The 19726-nt window shown below is 37.3% G+C and overlaps 1 protein-coding gene across 12 annotated transcripts in view; it reads right to left on the bottom strand.

The window, feature by feature from the left end:
* The window catches only part of TTBK2 (tau tubulin kinase 2), a 142513-nt gene that overhangs the window by 48020 nt on the left and 74767 nt on the right, over nt 1–19726 (bottom strand). For all 12 annotated transcript variants that reach the window (XM_023619152.2, XM_070238425.1, XM_070238459.1 and 9 more), the window contains 5 exons: nt 18492–18632; nt 16889–16993; nt 5480–5545; nt 1610–1702; nt 835–960 (listed from right to left, as the gene is read on the bottom strand). In XM_023619152.2, coding sequence (XP_023474920.1) covers nt 835–960; nt 1610–1702; nt 5480–5545; nt 16889–16993; nt 18492–18632 — 531 coding nt within the window. The remainder of the gene's footprint in view (nt 1–834; nt 961–1609; nt 1703–5479; nt 5546–16888; nt 16994–18491; nt 18633–19726) is intronic.

Genomic DNA, 19726 nt, shown 5'->3' with positions numbered 1-19726 from the left:
GTTTACATCGTATATAAAAGTTGCAATTTCACACAGAAATGGTAATTAAATGCAAATAAGTTCCTGTTGTACAGACAGTCTTGTCTTTTGACTGGGAAACACTGATAACACTTAAGAACGTAAAACTTCCATTAATAGGCAGTAAAGTCTATGCGTTGTGCTTTGTAGATAAAAATGATACACTAACATATTATTATTATTAATCTACGTGCAGCTTCATTTATGTTTTCAGTGGTAGTGATTATTTTGCATTAAACTCTGACCAAGTTCTCCCTGAGAGCAACAGAATCTGCTGAAATACAGCTGGTTGGGCTTAGGGATGCAATTTGTGGTAAACCTAGTGAACCGATACAAGGCCTCCTTAACTGATGCTCTAAGGAAATGATTCACTGACCACAGACAGAATGGAGCCAATAATCTTCAGTGCCTGATGTCCCATAGCATATTAACATATGATATGCAGCCCTTAATCCCTCCACAGACACACTACCTAGCTGGACTTTTCCTTCTGGTCAACAAATTAGCTATAGGATTTACATAATTGGAACTATCAGCAGTTCTATACACCATGAATCACAGCAGGAACAGTAAAATCTGTTACGTGATGAACAAACCTGAAATTCTAATGAAGTACGTTCATCCAGAAGGGAGGAAACACACACAGAGAGACACTGTCATCATCAATTAATTTCACCGTATTTCTCAGGATGTATTAAAATAGCATTATTCTAAGGGCCTCCCATATTCATTCACAATACCCTCAAAGATTCAATGAGTGAAAACAGACTAAACGAGAGAGAAGAATTAACCCACAGAACTCACAAAGGTAATTACCTGGTAGTCTGGTTTTGTAAAATAATCCAAAGAAGAGATGTGATCCAGAAACATGCTGAATTCTGGAGGGAGATGTTTCAACATAAGCCTGTGGTCATACCTCTCCTTAATGGAGCCCACTTGCTCCTGGGAAGTAAAGAGAATTAAGGAACCAGTCAATTTCTCTTGGCAGCTACACATTAAGAGCCTCTCAGTTAACATCTCAAGGGTATGTACAAGGGAATGAGATACTGAGCAATTAAGTATGAAGCAAGAACTGAACTCTTACTAATAGCTTAAGACACACTGTTTTAAAGGGGAGGAAAAAACTGTAACGCAGAACCAAAAGGATAAGTCAGACTTCTGCACCAGTGAACTTAAGTTCCCCCAAAACAAGAGTCACTTTTAAATCTGGGCTCCTTTTCTTTATTAACATATGTGTTTACAATATTCAAATCAAACAACACAATGTGATAATTAAAAATTAAAGATTAATTGACTTATAAAAAAGAAAAAGAACTAGTGAAAATAAAAGCTAAGAGAGCGAGCTAGAAATCAAACCAGCAGTGATGACTGTACTTAAATTAGTATCTATTCTCTGTGTACACAGAAAAAGTCATACTATTAATTAGATTTCTAATAATAGCTCATAGAAAAATATAAATATTGGAATATAGGGAAATTGCTTGTAAATTTTAATTCTTATGCATAAGTATACTCTCAACAAAAAAGGACTACCCAGGAGAAATTTTTATTCCTTCCCCTACCACAACTCACACTTTCATTTCCAAAATACCTTATCCTTTATTTTTCTCCAAGGCAGCTGACCAACCACAAATTCCACCAACATGTAGAATAAGGACCAAAGGTCATCATGTCTTCCCATTTCCTTCATAAGCAAAACAGAATTCAGTCACATTACATATCACTTCTTGTGAGTATATTACATTGTCTAAGGCCTAAAAACTTGAATGCATTTCCCATAAAATTATCTGGTAAATATATCTATACATCTACATATAGTTATATAGCTATCTACATGGCATATATTCTGAATAATATATACTGAAATATAATAATAATATACTGAAAAATATTTTATACAAAGAACACCCCAAAACCAGAAATGCTGGAAATAATACAATTAATAGTCCATTAATTAATAAATGAGCTCATTAAGTAGTAAGAGAAGGCGGCTGCCAAGGATTGGAGGAAGAATTAGCGTTTAGTGGGTATAGAGTTTCAGTGACGCAAAATGGAAAAGTTCTGGAAGTCTGTTACACAATAATGTGAATATACTTAAAACTGTTGAATTTTACACTTAAAAATGGTCAAGGACTGGCCTGGTGGCGCAGCTAAGTGTGCACATTCCACTTTGGCGGCCCGGGGTTCGCCGGTTTGAATCCTGGGTGCAGACATGGCACTGCTCAGCAAGCCATGCTGTGGCAGGAGTCCCACGTATAAAGTAGAGGAGGATGGGCATGGATGTTAGCTCAGGGCCAGTCTTCCTCAGCAAAAAGAGGAGGACTGGCAGCAGCTAGTTCAGGGCTAATCTTCCTCAGGGGAAAAAAAAAGTCAAGATGGTAAATTTAATGTTAAGTGTTTGTTTTGTTTTGTTTTGTTTTTTGGAGGAAGATTAGCCTGGAGCTAACTACTGCCAATCCTCCTCTTTTTGCTGAGGAAGACTGGCCCTGAGCTAACATCCATGCTCATCTTCCTCTGCTTTATATGTGGGACGCCTACCACAACATGGCTTTTGCCAAGCGGTGCAATGTCCGCACCCAGGATCTGAACTGGCGAACCCAGGGCCGCTGAGAAGTAGAACGTGTGCACTTAACCGCTGCGCCACGGGCCCGCCCCAAGTTATGCGTTTTTTACCACAATCAAAAAAAAGTAAAGGGGGGCTGGCCCCGTGGCTGAGTGGTTAAGTTCACGCACTCTGCTGCAGGCAGCCCAGTGTTTCGTTGGTTCGAATCCTGGGCGCGGACATGACACTGCTCATCAAACCATGCTGAGGCAGCGTCCCACATGCCACAACTAGAAGGACCCACAACGAAGAATATACAACTATGTACCGGGGGGCTTTGGGAAGGAAAAAAATAAAATCTTTTGAAAAAAAAAGTAAAGGGAATCCTAAAAGCAAGCTGGAAATAAGAAGCAAGCTGATACTGAAGCTTTGGTTTTGACTGTTCTGGGGGCATCTGTCACAGGTTTTATCAACCATGGTTTTATCAATTAGGAAAGGGACAGGTATAAAAGCATTGAGCCTACACAAGACAGGAGGTGTAACTAAGATACTTCCCCCACCCGCAGCATATAGCCAGGGCCCTCAGAGGGCTATCTTTAGTACCATAAGGTCTAACACACATCACTTTGGAGATATGAAAAAAAAAGGTATACAGATAAAGGGAAAGAGGCAATATTTAAAGAAGTAATGAAATGAAGAATCAATGAAAGATGTGAACATTCAGATTTTGGAAGCACAGCAAATCCCAAACATAATACATATAAAGAAATCCACCCCTAGGCATACTTGAACGTATCTGCTGGACACTAAAGACAAAGAGAAGGCATCAAAAGTAGTCAGAGAAAAAGGACGAATTAAATATAAAGTAACTACAATTAAATGGACAAAGATCTTCTCAAGAGCAACCACAGAACCAGAAGAAAGGAAAACAATTTCTTCAAGTATTGAGATAAAACAAATATTAACAAAAGATTAAAATGTAAGACAACAAGACAAAGTGAACAGAGTTCAAGAGTTTCAAAAAGTCCTAGTACTGTTTGGGAATTAGTCACATGAAAAGTTTAAGATTAAGGTACCAAAAAAACAGAAATGGAGTGTACTGTGTTTAGACATTATCAAATCAGGATCACAAAGTATGGAAGAAAGAAGTATATTAGAATTATCTGGGAAATTTTTTTAATTTTTCTTTTTGCTGAGGAAGATTTGCCCTGAGCTAACATTTGTTGCCAGTCTTCCTTTTTTTTTTTTTTTTTTTTTTAATATGTGAGCCACCACCACAGCATGGCCACTGATGAGTGGTGTAGGTCTGCGCCCAGGAACTGAACCTGGACCACTGAAGTGGAGCATGCCGAACTTAACCACTAGGCCATGGGGGCTGGCCCAAATGAACAATTTTTTTTCTTTTTTTGCTGAGGAAGATTTACCCTGAGCTAGCCACCACGACAGCATGGCCATGGACAGATGAGTGGTGTAGGTCCTAGCCTGGGAACCAAACCTGGGCTGCCAAAGCAGAACACGCTAAACTTAACCACTAGGCCACCAGGGCTGGCCTCTGGGAAATCTTTTTAAATTAGACAAGCACCTCTGAAGGTTCCACTAGTTGCACTCCTGTATTACCACATAAACTGACAATTGTTGTGAAGCTGTATTACTGGGTAAAGCATTCTACTCCTCAAGTGTGCTGGGAGCAGAAAAGGGTAAGAACCACTGCTATACACTATCAAATTCCTCTGCCAAAGTAAGATGAATAACAAATAATAAGCAGGTTAACAGAGTAATGGTTAGAGCACTCTATGCTGAAGAGGCTTACAGAAGAAATCTCTACTCTTCAAATTTAAAAAAATAAAAATATATAATCTCTTTCTAGTAGCTATTTTGGAAATGCTTAGGGAGATATTATGATCTCTGAAAATGTTTATGCTTATCTCAAAAAGAATGTCTTATTTCAAAGATTCCAATGTTGACATAGTTCTCTAATAGAATTAATTAGAAAGCCTAGTACTTCCATAAAATAAAGTAACACTGAATCAAACCAAATGAGTTAAAACGCTTGGCAGAGTGCTACACACTGATAAAAACATTTTTCTTATTTTCAATTTATAATCACACCGTAAGAAACCAAATTAAGTGTAGCATAGCATATAAGACCACAGCATACTCTTTCTATTATATTTAGCACTGGTCAAATTTTCATTAAAGGAATTCTGGCTTCACAGAACAACAAGGTAATAAAAGATCAAGAAAAGATTTCTCTTTATTTTATCAAGGAATCACCTGTACATTTCTCAACTCCATCCAAACAAGTTTTCAAGGATTGAGAATCCATAAAATACCTACCTTTCCTACACATAATTAAGGTTTAGGATGAGAAAAAAAATCAGAGAAGAACAAAAGGACCAAAGTGAAAAAAGAGAGAAAGAGAAATTTTAAAAATTTAACTCAACAGGAAAGGTGTAATTACTAAAATGAAAATTTAAAAGTTGTCTGCATTTAAGATCTTCATGCAAACAAAAGATTTGGTGGAAAGGGGATATCACAGATTAGACGCATATTATAGATAAAATTATGACCCCTACTATTTCATTAGGTATTAATAGTATTATATTCCCAAATAACTCCTTGAGATAGAACACAGAGGTTTTATTTCTTTAAAATTCTATATTAAATTCATTAATAGTTATACCTAAATAAGGACACAAGACATTTACCTATTAGCTTTTCTGGCAAATCCAACTTTAATTTCTACGCAGCTGCACACATCTATTATCCACTACACATCTAGCCGTGTATTAGTATTACTAACCCCGTTCCCTCTGCTCCCAAGCACTTTCCACACCTGTGTACTCTACTGTAAAGAAGTCAATCCAATTCAAGCCATCAGCATGCTTGTACAGATATGACTCTGGCGCAGATACTTACCCTGTTCCGATGAGCATTGATTGATGCATAGCGAACTGTCCCTCGAAAGCCTGCCACAGCTCGAGGCTACAACAAAACCAAGCAAAGAATTATAAATAAGCTTCAAATACCAAAGATTCAGCACACTTGAGCCCATGAAGTAGATGGGAGAAACATGTGCATTACTATCACAATAAAACACTATTTAAATGTCTAACTTTTCACTGTGAAATTACAGAAAATTAAAGACAGAATATCTCTAATAAGTCATATGTTAAAAAAGCACTAATAACATTTTAGTTATCAATGAGTCCCATTTTTTTCTACCTGCATTTTAAAACGGCATTTATGACAAACTCTGTACATTAGAAAACATTAAATGCTTTCATATACCCAGAACCACACCAAGCATCATAGTACATACATTAATATTCAGGCTCTGGTTGCAAATAAGTATATTAAGACCATGAGGAATCTCTAAGTAATCTAAGATGTCAACCTCTTTATGTCTTGGCTATTTCATTCAAACTCAATTCAAAGATGGTGGCAACCTGTATCTCTCCCTAGATACGCAACTTATATATTCATAAATTCAAGTTATTGGGTACTTATGTGCCAGGTATTAGGAATAAATCCAAACATGAATAATACATGATCTCAATTCTCAGAGAGCTCAACTTAGAATAAAGTCCAAACTCTTCTTAACTGGCCTACAAGACCTTCCATAATCTGCCACTGGCCTCATTCCAAAATGAAGTTACCTGTGGTTTCTCCTACAACCAATTTTGTTTCAAGCTAAAAACTTTGCACGTGCTATTCTCTCCAGCGGGAATGCCATCTCCTTGCCTGCCTACAATGGCTAGCTCTTCTACTCTACATTAAGCCCTCTGCTCAAATGCCACCTCCTCAGAGAAATATTCCTTAATCATTCTAATCTAAAATACTACCTGCCCCTGCAATGCCACTCTATTTTTACTTTGCTTTATTTTTTTCTCATAACACTTTTCACTACCTAAAATTAATTTTATTTATATTTTTACCTATTTGTTTATTGCCTGTTTTCTTTCATTGGAATATAAACTCTGATGGTAGGGTCTTCATTTTGCTCATTTTAGACAGAGAAACAGGTTTTAAGAGGTAAGTAAACTTGTCTGAGGACACAGAATTAGTAGGTGATAAAACCAGGTATCAACCAAGGTCTTTTGACTTGAAATCATACACTGTTTCCATTCTATTGCTTACAAGGATCAAGTCAGTACTCTAAAGATTCAGGGATGGCACTATAGCTCAATATGAAAACTGACAAACTTGAAAACAATCACAACCAATAATTTTCACTAATAGATCTTTTTGTCTTTTTCAATAATTTCAAATTATCCTCAATTAACATGTACTACTTTTGTAGTCACAAAAAGACTATAATAAATGTTATTTTAAAAATCTTTAGTTACCAGAATCATTTTGGTCATATGCCATAGCATAAGATAAACATTCTGTGTTCTTCCTCTGTTTGCTCATTTTTGTAATCTTTTCAAGTTAGTTGTCTATTGTATTTCTTCTTTCATGAAATTCTTTCTTACCCTTTAATTACTCCTTTTTCTTTTTGTTTTAAGATTTAACTTTTTGGGGGCCGGCCCCATGGCCGAGTTGTTGGGGTCACGCGCTCCACTTCGGTGGCCCAGGGTTTCGCCGGTTTGAATCCCAGGTGCAGACACAGCACCGCTCATCAGGCCATGCTGAGGTGGCATCCCACAGGCCACAACTAGAAGGACCCACAACTAAAATATACAACTATATACCCGGGGGCTTTGGGGAGAAAAAGGAAAAAAATAAAATCTTTAAAAAAAAAAATTAACTTTTTTTTAAAGTTGGCACCTGAGCTAACAACTGTTGCCAATCTTCTTCTTTCTTTTTCTCTTCCTTCTTCTTCTCCCCAAAGCCCCCCAGTACATAGTTGTATATTCTAGTTGTGAGTGCCCCTGGCTGTCCCATGTGGGACACTGCCTCAGCAGGGCCTGATGAGCGGTGCCATGTCCACGCTCAGGATCCGAACCAGTGAAACCCTGGGCCACTGAAGCAGAGCGCGCAAAACTTAACCACTTGGCCATGGGGCTGGCCCCAGATTTAACTATTTTTAAAATATTCTTTGCATTTAATGACAAGTCTCAGAAATCAAAAGTTTCTGCAATCTATTTAAATCCCCTTTATTTTCTTAGCTACTATTCATTGACAATCATAGTAGATCTCAATATTTTCCTAAGACATCATGACTAACAGGAATATCTAATATTCCCAGTTTGGTTGATGGAACTCTGAAGTCGGAGATTTCTCTTTCAAGAAGAAAAACAGGTAAGAGGATATAAGACAGGCTACTATCAACACTTTTCACTAAATAACAGTTCAGAGGTGGTATTTTTATTACCTGACAAGAGCCTTCAACGACTCAAAAATGTTTTTATAGCATGTAATTTTGCCCAGTTATTTGCATTCCAGTAAGTGACAGGATGACAATCTCCAGAGCTATTATCACACTCTGCAGCCTAGTGCATGGTTAACTGGGCACCTAGACTTCCCCCTGATGGATTCTAGCCAAGACAAGCCCAAGAGACTTCTTCCAGTCAAGAGTTCCCCTGGCCTGGCTCTGACCTTACTTGTGCCATGGAAAGGTTGAGACAGAGGTAAAGAGACAAGCTGCTGAGAATACTGGATGTGACTCATCAAAGAAACACCAGATCAAGAGAATTCAGCCACCTTCCATGAAGCAGAAAAGACCACTTAACCCAACTGGGGAAACAGCTAGAAATACAAATAATTCTAATTCAAAGCAGATTATAATGAATATCATTAGCAATGTACGATGAGCTATGAAAGCCTAGGAGTGGTAAGGATCAGTTCCATTTGGTGGGCGGGAAGAAGGAAAAGACCTATGGAAGGAGGAAAAGTCTTAAGAATAAGGCAACATTTAACTGGGCCTTGAAACAGGTGATCTCTTGAAACTTCCCCATTGATGGCAACTTGGCAATATCTATCAAAATCACAAACGCATATATTCTTTTTGACCCAACAATTTCACTTCTGTAAGTTTATCTTACAGATATACTTGCAGTATGTACAAAAATAATGGATGTATGAATTCATTCACTACCTTACTGTTTGTGATAGCAAAAGACTGGAAGCACCCAAATGTTCATCAACAGGGGACTGATTAAATAAATTACAGTTCATCCATATAATGGAATACACTTTGCAGCTGCAAAAAAGAATGAAGCAGCTCTACATCCTGACACAGATCTCCTGGACACATTGTTAAACGAAAAAAAGAAAAGTGCAGAATGTATACCACGATACCTTTTGAATCAAAAAGGGAAAAATGAGAATATACATTTGTACTTATTACATATGCATTAAAAAAATTCTGGAAGAATACATTAAGGAACAAATAACAACACTGCTACCTAAAGTGAAGGGAGGGATGAGGGCAGTATAGGAAATGAACAGATTTGGAACAGCATGGGTGAAATGGAGATTTGTTTCACTGTTTATCTTTTAATTTTTTTCAAGTCAGGTTTATTGAGGTACAATCTACATACAGTAAAATTCACACTTTAAGTATACACAGTTCTACAAGAGGTTTTTTTTGAGGAAGATTAGCCCTGAGCTAACATCCGCCGCCAATCCTCCTCTTTTTGCTGAGGAAGACTGGCCCTGAGCTCACATCCATGCCCATCTTCCTCTACTTTATATGTGGGACACCTAGCACAGCATGGCTTGATAAGCAGTGCCATGTCCGAACCCGGGATCCAAATTGGTGAACCCCGGGCGGCCGAAGCAGAACATGTGAACTTAACTTCTGCGCCACTGGGCTGGCCACTATGAGTTTTGATAAAGATATACAGTCATGTAACTAACACTGCAATCAAGATATAGAATATTTCTGTCACTTCAAGAGTTCCCTTACTGGCCCTTTGTAGTCAGTTATTTCCCCTCTATTCCCAGTCTCTGGCAACCTCTGATTTCTGGCCCTCACTAGCACTTAGAACTGTCTGTTTCTTTAGGTTTAACCATTCTAATTGCCATGTAGTTATATCTCACTGTGGTTTTAATTTTCACTTCCCTGATAACTAAAGATGTTCAGCATTTGTTAATGTAATTATTTGCCATCTATAGTATCTCTTCTTTAAGGAAATGTCTATTTAAATCTTTTGCTCATTTTTATTGGTTTATTTTTTTATTATTGAGTTCTGAGAGTTGTTTATAGATTCTGGATATGAGTCCTTTGTCAGATGTATGTTTTGCAAATATTTTTTCCCACTCTGTGACTTGTCTTTTTCATTTGCTTAACAGTGTCTTTCAAAGAGCAGAAGTCTTTAATTTTGATGAACTATTCTTTTATTTTTGTACCATATGAATATAATATCTTTTCAAAAATTATACTTAAAAACATCTTTTAAGAAAAACAAAGTAAAAAGTGAGAGTGGTTAACAACCTAAGAGCATGTTTTGTTAAAATAAACACCTTTGATATTTGAGTGAAAAGGAAAAAGAAAAAAATAAATTGAGCCTTGAAGGACTAACAGAATTACAATAGGAAAAAGGAAATGCATTTTAAGTTAAAAAAACACAGTGAACAATGCAAAAAGGGAGGAAAGTACTATAAGAGTTAGGGGAAAGAGTTTGGTAGGGTTGAAGCAAATGGTGACAGAAAATAATGGAAAAGTAGGTTGGAATCAGACTAAGGATGGCCTTGAATGTCATATTAAGTTGTTTGGTTTATAATGTACAGGCAAATGGAATTCATCAAAAATTTTTAAGCAGGGAAGTGACATGACTGAGGAAGTGCTTGGGATGTTTCCTCTGCTAGAAGTATAAAGGACAGACTGGAAAGAGAAGGTAGGGACGCCAGCGAGGAAACTAATAATGCAATGAGAAATCATGAGACTAGTACAAGGATAGAAGCAGTGTGAACGCGAAGGAGATGAATGTTAGAGACAGAATGAGCTCCTAGGAGAATAAATCTAGAAAGAGAAGGGAAGGATTACAGGCATGAGCCCTGACCTATTGCTAACCAAAAGGAGGGGATCGGGGGGGAAAAAAGCATGCAGAACTATGTAATAAGACCTCCAAGGGAAATAAGAAAATAGCTGAAATTCTGGAATGGTAACAGAGAAAAAGACTTCTAAAATTTTTCTTAAGTAGGTCACTATAGCCCTAGGCACTGGAAGTTTCAGTTGAATGGTTAAGAAGGAAGCGGCAGGAGAAAACATGGCATTCCAAGAGCTTAGATACAAAGGGCCAATGTGAGATGCCAGCTGAGGGCTAAGGAAACTGGGGCATGCTTTAAACCAGGAAGAAAAAAAATGAACATGCAGATTCAAATCATTAAGTAAACAGACGTTCAATTCTGAAACTGTATGGATCGAAGTATTGTAAATATATATAGTTCAGGACTTCTTTGTATCTTACATCCCTATTTAATGTAACTAATACATCTTAAAGGTGATAAACAGCAGAAGCTCTCAAAACCAACCACATAAACAACTCGTTAGTGTAACAGATACTGTCCATCGTTCCCTTTGTAATGCATTCTGACTGATGGTCCTATACCATAAGTTTGGTAAATAAACATACATTTATGTTTTAAGGGAGTGTCTCTGTGGTGATGGAATAGTTTTGTATCCTGATTATGGTGTTGGTTATACAAATCTATACATGTGATAAAATTTCATATACCACCTTTGCCCCCAAGAAAAAGTGCAGTAAAAAATAGTGAAATCTCACTCAGGTCTGTACTTGAGTTAATAGTATACCCATATCAATTTCCTAGTTTTGACAATGTACTATGATTATGTAAGATGTTATCACTGGGAGAAGCTAGGGGAAGGGTACATGATAACTGTACTATTTTACAATAATTTTACAATGGAATCTACTCCATACTCCAAAATAAGTACCCTCAGGTCTACAGAAGAGAGAGGAAAGCAAAGCAAAGGACTGGTTAATGCAAAATTTAGAACGGACACTATATCTAGGGCTGCAATGACCAATATAATAGCAACCTAAAACTAAATGAAATTGAAAATTCAGTTCCTCACTTGCTCTGGCCACAACGCAAGTGCTCAATAGCCACATGTGGCTAGTGGCTACCATAGTAGATGGTGCAGATGCAGAATATTTCCGTCTGCAGTTAAGTTCCATCGGACAGCGTTGCTCGAGGAAGGAGAAGGGATGCAATCAGGAAAGGACCTACGGCACGCTTCTAAGGTGGTAATTAGCTATTTCTTAACCTAGATGGAGGTCATGGGTGTTTTAATACTCTTCTTTGAAATTTTTATATGTGTTTTCTATACACTTCTGGAATATATATAGCAAGACAAAAAAATCAAAATATTGGTTATTGCAGATAACATGATGGCATACCTACATAATCGAAGTAATTCAATTCAAGTTTCTTAAAAGCAATAAATAAATTAAGCAAAATTGTACTATAGGAAACAAATCTACCAAGGCAACTTTTGACTTTATAGTAGTGGAACATATAAGTAAATGTTTTCAATCATAATCATGACCCAAAAAGTACAAAATCAATTTTATTTGCGATTTAAGGAAAACTATGAAATCCTACTGGCATAAAAACCCTAACAGGAACTAGCTATTAACACATAAATAAAGGGAAAGTTCACCTCTTACATAGCCTGGGCCATATTCAACCACAAGAATATTCTCTCAATTCCCTTCCCTCTCTCTTCCATAGTGCTAACGTGACCCCAAGCCAGGTTAAACCCAATTCCCGGACTAAACTGCACCCCTAAACAAGCAGTTAAAGGTATCTTGAGAAAAATACACAATAGTCCTGACAGTGTCACCTTAAATTACCATAATACTCAAATGAGCTTTCAGTACAGCCCAGCAATCTATTTTCATAGTCCGTTTACTTTCTCCCTCTCCATGATAACTATTTCACAAGTCTTCCTCTCTCCTCATCCTCCAACACCATTCTGTCCTCTCAGCAAAAGGCTGTGCCTCTTTCTTCACTGAGAAAATAAAAGCCATGAGAGAACTTCAATTTCCCACTACCAAATGTAAATGCCTACCTGAATCTGTGTCCACTTATCCTCGCTTACAATGAAAGTTGCAGTGTAACTTTTCTCAGTTAACAATGGAAGAAGTGTTCCTGCTCTTATACACTGGGCTAACCTCACCATTTGTGCCAGTGTGCTATGCAAGAACTTGGCTCCTATAATTGTTCCTGCTCTGTTCTACATCATCAATTTTTTTCACGTCTCCTGAGCATCACCATCAGTACAAAAGCATGCTATAATAACTGCCATTTAAAAAAAAATTAGGGAAGGAAGGAAAGATTTCACTTCCCTTTCAACTACTTCCCTGCTTTATCATTCCTCTTTAGAACCAAATAAACTCCTCCATATATATACAGAGTTGCCTATACTCCCTTTCTCCACTTCCTCTCCCCAATAATCTCTTTAACCCACTCCAATTAGGTTTTCATTGCTGTACAAAACCTCTCCTATAAAAGTCGCCAAAAGCTTCCATCTTGCCAAATCCAGACGGTCAGTTCTCAGTTCCTACCTTACTTGACCTATCAGTAGCATCTGATGCAGGTGATAATCACCCCACATACTTGAAGCACTTTCTTCACTTGGCTCCCAAGATACCACAATCCCCTGATTTTCCTCCTACCTCACAGGCTGATCCTCCTCCTCACTCTTCTTGGCTAGCTCATAGTTCTCTATCCACCACTGAACTGCTAAAGTGCCCCAGCGGCTCAGATTCAGAACCTCTTTTCTTATCTAGCTTATCTAATCTAGTTCCATTTTTTTAAATTATCATTTATTTTCAAACAGTGGGAGCAAATAATTCTTAAATTTGTATTATCTCCATCCCTGATTCCTCCTTATGCTACAGATTACTGTATCAAATCACCTTCTTGTTATTTCCAATTGGAATCTAAGAGGCATCTCAAACTTAACTTCTAGAAAATACAACTCGTGATTTTCCCTCATCAAATTCGCTCTTCATCCTTCTTCCCCATCATGGTTAATACCATTCATTCAGGACAAAATTTTAGAAGTCATTCTTGACTCTTTCTTTCCCTTCACATTCTAATATCAAATGGAGTAGTAAGTGTTATTAAATCTATCTTTAAAATATATCCTAAATATGACCACTTCTCATCACTTTCATTGTACCACCCTAATGCCACTTCAATGTACCACCAGCCACCATCAAGGAACACTGGACCATGGCATTAGCCTTCTCACTTGTCTTTCTGATTCTACTCTTGCTCTCAGTAGTCTCTTCTTCACAGCCACAGTGATTTTTTTAAAAACAAAAATGTTCTAAAAATTGAAAAACTGTTATTTAGAATAGAGATGGGATTCCAGAAGACATTCAAATCCAATAAACTACATAGAAGCTAAGTTCTTTTTCTGCCTGGCTACCAATTAGCACAGGAACCACTGATAAAATCAAAGATAGTCTCCCCACAATTTCTAGGCACTTAAATTCTCGTGTGGTTGTGTTTTAAACATAATCTACTTCAGTATATAACTCTACACAGTTATCTTATTGACAGACCATGTAACAGATTATGCAAGAACCTTGCTCAAAATTTTCCAAAGGCATGCTATCACAGTTAGAATAAAATCCATCTCTTTGCAAAATCATACCCAGTCGGGGGCCTACTAACGTCTTAACCCTCATCTTTCTCCACTTGTCCATGTACTATGCTAAGCAACGCATGCTATGCTATAGCCTCAGTAGCCTCCCTGCTTTTCTGTGAACACACCACACTTACTCAGCCTCAGAGCCTTTGCACTTGCTGTTCCCTTTGCCTGGAACACTCCTTCCGGATATTCACATGGCTTGCTCTCACAGTTCATTCCACTCTCAACTCAATAGCTCCTCAGAGCAGTCTTTTCTAACTAATAGCTCTAGAACAGTCTCCTGTCCTCACTGCCCATCTCTAGATGTCAATACCCTGCTTTGTGTTTCTTTGCCGTATTTATCACTATCTAAAATTATGTCTTTACTTGTGTATTATTTGTCTTCTCTACTAAAAGAAAACTTCCATAAGAGCCTTGTTTTGGTCTGCTTGTTCACTGCTGTAGTCCCAGCACGTAGATCCATGCCTCACACTTAATATGTGCTCATTAAATATCTGTTTTATGGGTGAATAAACAATAACCTGGTAATATTTATAAAAACTAAAAAAAGAAAAAGAAAGTTACTTGGAGTAGAAATGGGATTCCAGAAATGTATTCAAATCTAATAAGCTACACAGAACCTAAATTCATCACCTGCTTCATTACCTATTAATGCAAGAACTTAATTAGAACCAAAAAGATTCCCTCATAATTTCTAGGAGCTTAAATTCTCATGTGCCAATGTTTTAATATAATTTACATTGATGTATACAACTACTATTATATGGTTAGCTCATTCAAAACCAGTGTTTCAACTTCTATGCGACTAATCTGCTAGAAATGAAAATAACAATCAGACCAAATTAAAACAAAACTAAAGGTAAAGTTAGACATTAGAAGAACTGTAGTGGGAGATCAACTGCTGGTATGAGAACATGAGGAGCTCCACCGACCCCCACTCCCCAGTAAAGCTGGTGAAATTATCTTAAAAAAGCAGCTAAAGCCTCTGGAAATGGTCCTTAGGGCAAACAACAAATGAAGAAACATTTATTCAAGAAAACCTATGAGGGGTTGGCCCAGTGGCACAGTGGTTAAGTGCACACGTTTCGCTTCGGCGGCCCGGGGTTTGCCAGTTCGGATCCCAGGTGTGGACATGGCACCATTTGGTACGCCATGCTGTGGTAGGCGTCCCATGTATAAAGTAGAGGAAGATGGGCACAGATGTGAGCTCAGGGCCAGGCTTCCTCAGAAAAAAGACGAGGAATGGCAGCAGTTAGCTCAGGGCTAATCTTCCTCAAAAAACAAAAAAGAAAAGAAAACCTATGAAAATTCAATAAGAAAAGCCAGAGTCTAAGGTATCTGAACCAAAACCAAAGCTGCTCCCCGCTCCACCCCTTCTAGATCAGTAAGGTGGCTCCAACTCCAGACTGACGTCGCCAAGAACACAGGGCTCCCTCCCTCCCTCCCCAGTTCCTAGCACAGGGCTTTCTTCCTGCAGGAGCAGGATGTCAGCATTTCTCATCTCCCATAGGCCTGTTGCTGAGGAAGCTGAGTGCTGGACAAGTGAGAGCGGAGAGGAAGCTCCTTTTTCTAGCACCCAGCCTCCACCTCGGAATGGAGGCTCTACCTTGGGCGTGGTGTGCTGAGAATCTCTGGGGCCTCAATAGTCCTTCTCCCGGCTCAGGAGGCAGTGGTTCCGCCCCAGGAGATGCTAGCCAAGAGACTTCAGGCTACTGCCCCATCTCAACCTGAGAGCACAGCTCCTAAAGCGAGGATGTCACTCAGAGCAGCCTGCCAGTCCTCACGGCCAACTCCAGAGCCCTGACTCAGATTTCACATGTGGGCAGAAGGAGGCCGTAAAAAAGAAACCTCCTAACCTCTTCCCAAAGAAACTTATTTCGTCTGTAACATTGAAGTTTAAAACCTAAGACCCTTCTAAAAATCAGGCAAGGTTGTGATAAAAGGAATGGGGAGGAGATTTGTGGATCCAATGAAGATAAAGCCTAGACTATGGGCCAGTTTGGATCCTGGGGATGGACCTACACACTGCTCAGCAAGCCATGCTGTGGAGGCACCCTACATAGAAGAACTAGAATTACTTACAACTAGGATATACAACTATGTACTGTGGCTTCGGGGAGGGGGAAAAAAAAGAGGAAGATTGGCAATAGATGTTAGTTCAGGGCCTATCTTCCTCACCAAAAAAAAAAAAAAAAAAAAAGGGTACATTAGATGCAGATTTAGAATGGTCTTGTAATAAGAATACACATTAGCCCTTTAGAATCAGGGTTTTTTTTTGCAGTCTGTGGCTCTTTCTACATCCTACAGTTATTCTATTGCCATTCTTATACTTTTCATATCCAGAATTTCCATTTGGTTCTTTTAAAAAAATTCTGTTTATTGATAATCTCTATTTGATGTGATGTTGTCATCATACTTTCCTTACTTTTTAAATCAATCTTTCCTTTAGTTCTGTGAACATACTTATAATGGCTACTTTGAAATCTTTTCCTGTTAAAACCACACACAAGAGCACACAAACTTAACTGCTCAGCCATGGGGCCGGCCCCTAATGTACCTTTTTTTAATGCAACAACTTTTAACAATAAAATTAACTAACTCCATTCTATAATTTAATCATAAAAATCTATATGCTACTTCTTGGATAACATCCATTCTGATACATAATTAGCATTTCTTTAAAAAGAATGATACTACAAATAATAGGTTAACTCTCAAATATTTAACAATAATATGAAAAATCTTACTGGTCTGACGTCACCACAGGAATTGGTAAATTGTCGAGCCAAGCCAAAATCAAGCATGTAACACTTCCTGCATGTACTAGGAAAGCGACCCATGGCGAAATTCGACTAGAAAAATAAAGAAGGAAAATATGAAAATATACATATTCTTTATACTACTTGGTCCTTACATCTTATCTCTGCTATATTTTAATTCTTCTATTTAAACTCTATACAACACACATGTCCCAAATACAATATTCCCGTCAATGATGTTTACTGGGTATTTATATATAATTTCATTGTGGGTTCTGTTAATGTCTAGGATCAAGTGAACTTTGACCAACAAAGAATTTAAGTGACTATATAAAGTTACATACAACACAACACTGACTAAACTGGAATCAGAATTCTAATTTCCTTGAAGTTCTACTGTTAAATTAAATGAAAATCCAATCCCTGCTTTTTAAAATGGGAGGAACTAGGAATGAGCAAAATCGAACACATAGCTCAGAAATTTAAATGAATCTCCTATAAGCATCATAAAGCTGAATTTCACGAAGTGTAAAAATTAAAATACAATTTAAGGAAACATTCCAAAACAGACTTAAGGAAAATACATTTGCGTTCTTCCCTTAATAAAAAATAAATGTAACATTAAATGATCATAAACTTGCAAAGATGAGTGTGCAAGCAAGGGAATTTAGAAAGGCAAAAAGCCAAACTTGCAGAACTGTTAGCTTTTATTTTAAAATACTGTTCTACTTGGGGAAGCTTTCTGATGAAAATGGAAACTCTACAATCACCATGGTTTTCAAATAACGACATTTTGTTTGGTATAGAAATAGGAGCAGGAGATATCTATATTACACTAAGTCTGACTTTACTGTGTTAATTCTCGTTGGCATTTTCATGCAAACTAATTTCAGAAATCATGTAGCAACATATGGGTGTCATTTTCAACTGCACCAACCACATATAAATTTATAGTAAATACAGTATACCAGAAATGGGTCATTTCCCCCAAGAGCAATAAAAAAACTGAGAAGGAAAAAATAAAAGTATATTTCATAGTTATGGAATGACAATTTCTAAGAAAAACAGAATAGGAAAAAAAATACTATATATTGCCACTGCAGCACTCTGGAGAAAAAATAAGGTCTTCGCAATTGGTGGTTTCTTATAAGTACAATTTGTCGCTTGAGAAACAGTTCAAAGAACACAACGCCAACATCTAAAAGCAACATATGTATACACTCTACCCAATATCGGAAAAAGAAATCCAAAGAATAACTATCAATTTAGGTGTAAGGCTAAGTAATTAGCAATGTTAACACAGATAATAATAATAGTCAAGCATTAATCATTTATAATCTGGCTGTAGCATCATTTTCATTGTACAAGAAAAGCTCTTGAATATAAATTATAGTTTGTAATTATCAGTTTTTTAAAATTAAGAAGCAGTTACATTTTGCTTCCAGTTACATTTTGCTTCAATAAAATATTACCTTGTATTTAATATAGAAAGCAAATATAGAAAGCTACATTTGTAATTTGTGTGTCTCATCATAAGATTAAGAGTACCAAGCAAACTCATTCTGTGCTCCAGCTAGAAAAGGCCTCCTACCGGTTTGATATCTCGGTGCAAGAATCCCACAGAATGGATGCTCTCAATAGACTCCAGAATCTGTCTACCCAATCGAAGAGTAGTGCTAATGGTGAATGTGCCCCGGGACTGGCTGCGGCGTAGATCTGCCAGATTTCGACCCTGTGGAAACCAAATAAACACTTTTAAGTATGGTATTAAAACTATGTTTTAAGAGGAATTATTCATTTATACAAAAATTAGAAGATTTTAAGGGCAATTATTCATTTACCATTAAAAAATGTTTTAACTGAAACAGCAAAGACTTTACCCAAATCATGATCCTCTCACTCAAGAGATTCTCTTAAATTAACGCATGAATGTTTCAGACAAATTTAAGAATAACCAAAGTTTTTGAACATATTGTTTCTGAGTCATCATGTTTCCCTTTGTCTCTGATGTCATAACAAAATATAGTCTTATTTAAAAAGATATAAAATATATATACCCAGAGCGGTAATTTCTCATTACTGTCTAACACATATTCCCAAAAGACCACTTAACTTTTCTGTGTCACAGTTTCCTTACAAAATGGGGCCAAAATACCTATCTCAGAGTGTTTTGTGAGGATTAAACAAGATTCACATGAAGTATTTAGAATAATGCCTGGCACACAATAGGTACTCAATAAATGCTAATTATTGTTATTATGAACAAAAATGATATGAAACAAACACTCAGTTACTTATAGCAGTAGATAAAAGCAATGAACGTATGCAGCCTGTGCCAGATGTATTACATTCAGGACTGCATTTAATCCTCACAGCACCCTAAAACAGAAGTTAATTCTTGTTTTATAGATGAGGAAACTGAGGCTCAGAGGATTTAAATAAATTTCATCTGTTAAGGTAAAATTGTTTTTCAAATCAAAGTCTGTCTGACTCCACAGGGTTCTTTTTCCACTTCATGGTGCTGCTCCATCCAGAAGGTTCCTTGTTGCCTAGGTAACAAGCCAGTGACCTGATAACAGCAGGGCTACAACACTGCAGTTCTACCTCCCAAAGAACGGAAACTGACTCCTGACTGCCATATCACAAGGAAATTTAAAAACCTCAATCTCTCTATTCCCAAAATTTTGTAGTGTATGGTTGTGATAATGCCACTAACACCATCACCTCAACTAAAGACAGTTAATTCACTTTTGAAAAAGTAATAAATTCTTAAATCACTTAACTACCATTTAAAATAAAATATTAAATGTACTCAAGTAATCTCAG

The sequence above is a fragment of the Equus caballus genome, chromosome 1, assembly GCF_041296265.1.
Source record: "Equus caballus isolate H_3958 breed thoroughbred chromosome 1, TB-T2T, whole genome shotgun sequence".
In the NCBI taxonomy this organism is placed as follows: Eukaryota; Metazoa; Chordata; class Mammalia; order Perissodactyla; family Equidae; genus Equus; species Equus caballus.
Note: the sequence above shows the minus strand (reverse complement) of the source record. Positions and strands in the feature narration are given on the sequence as shown.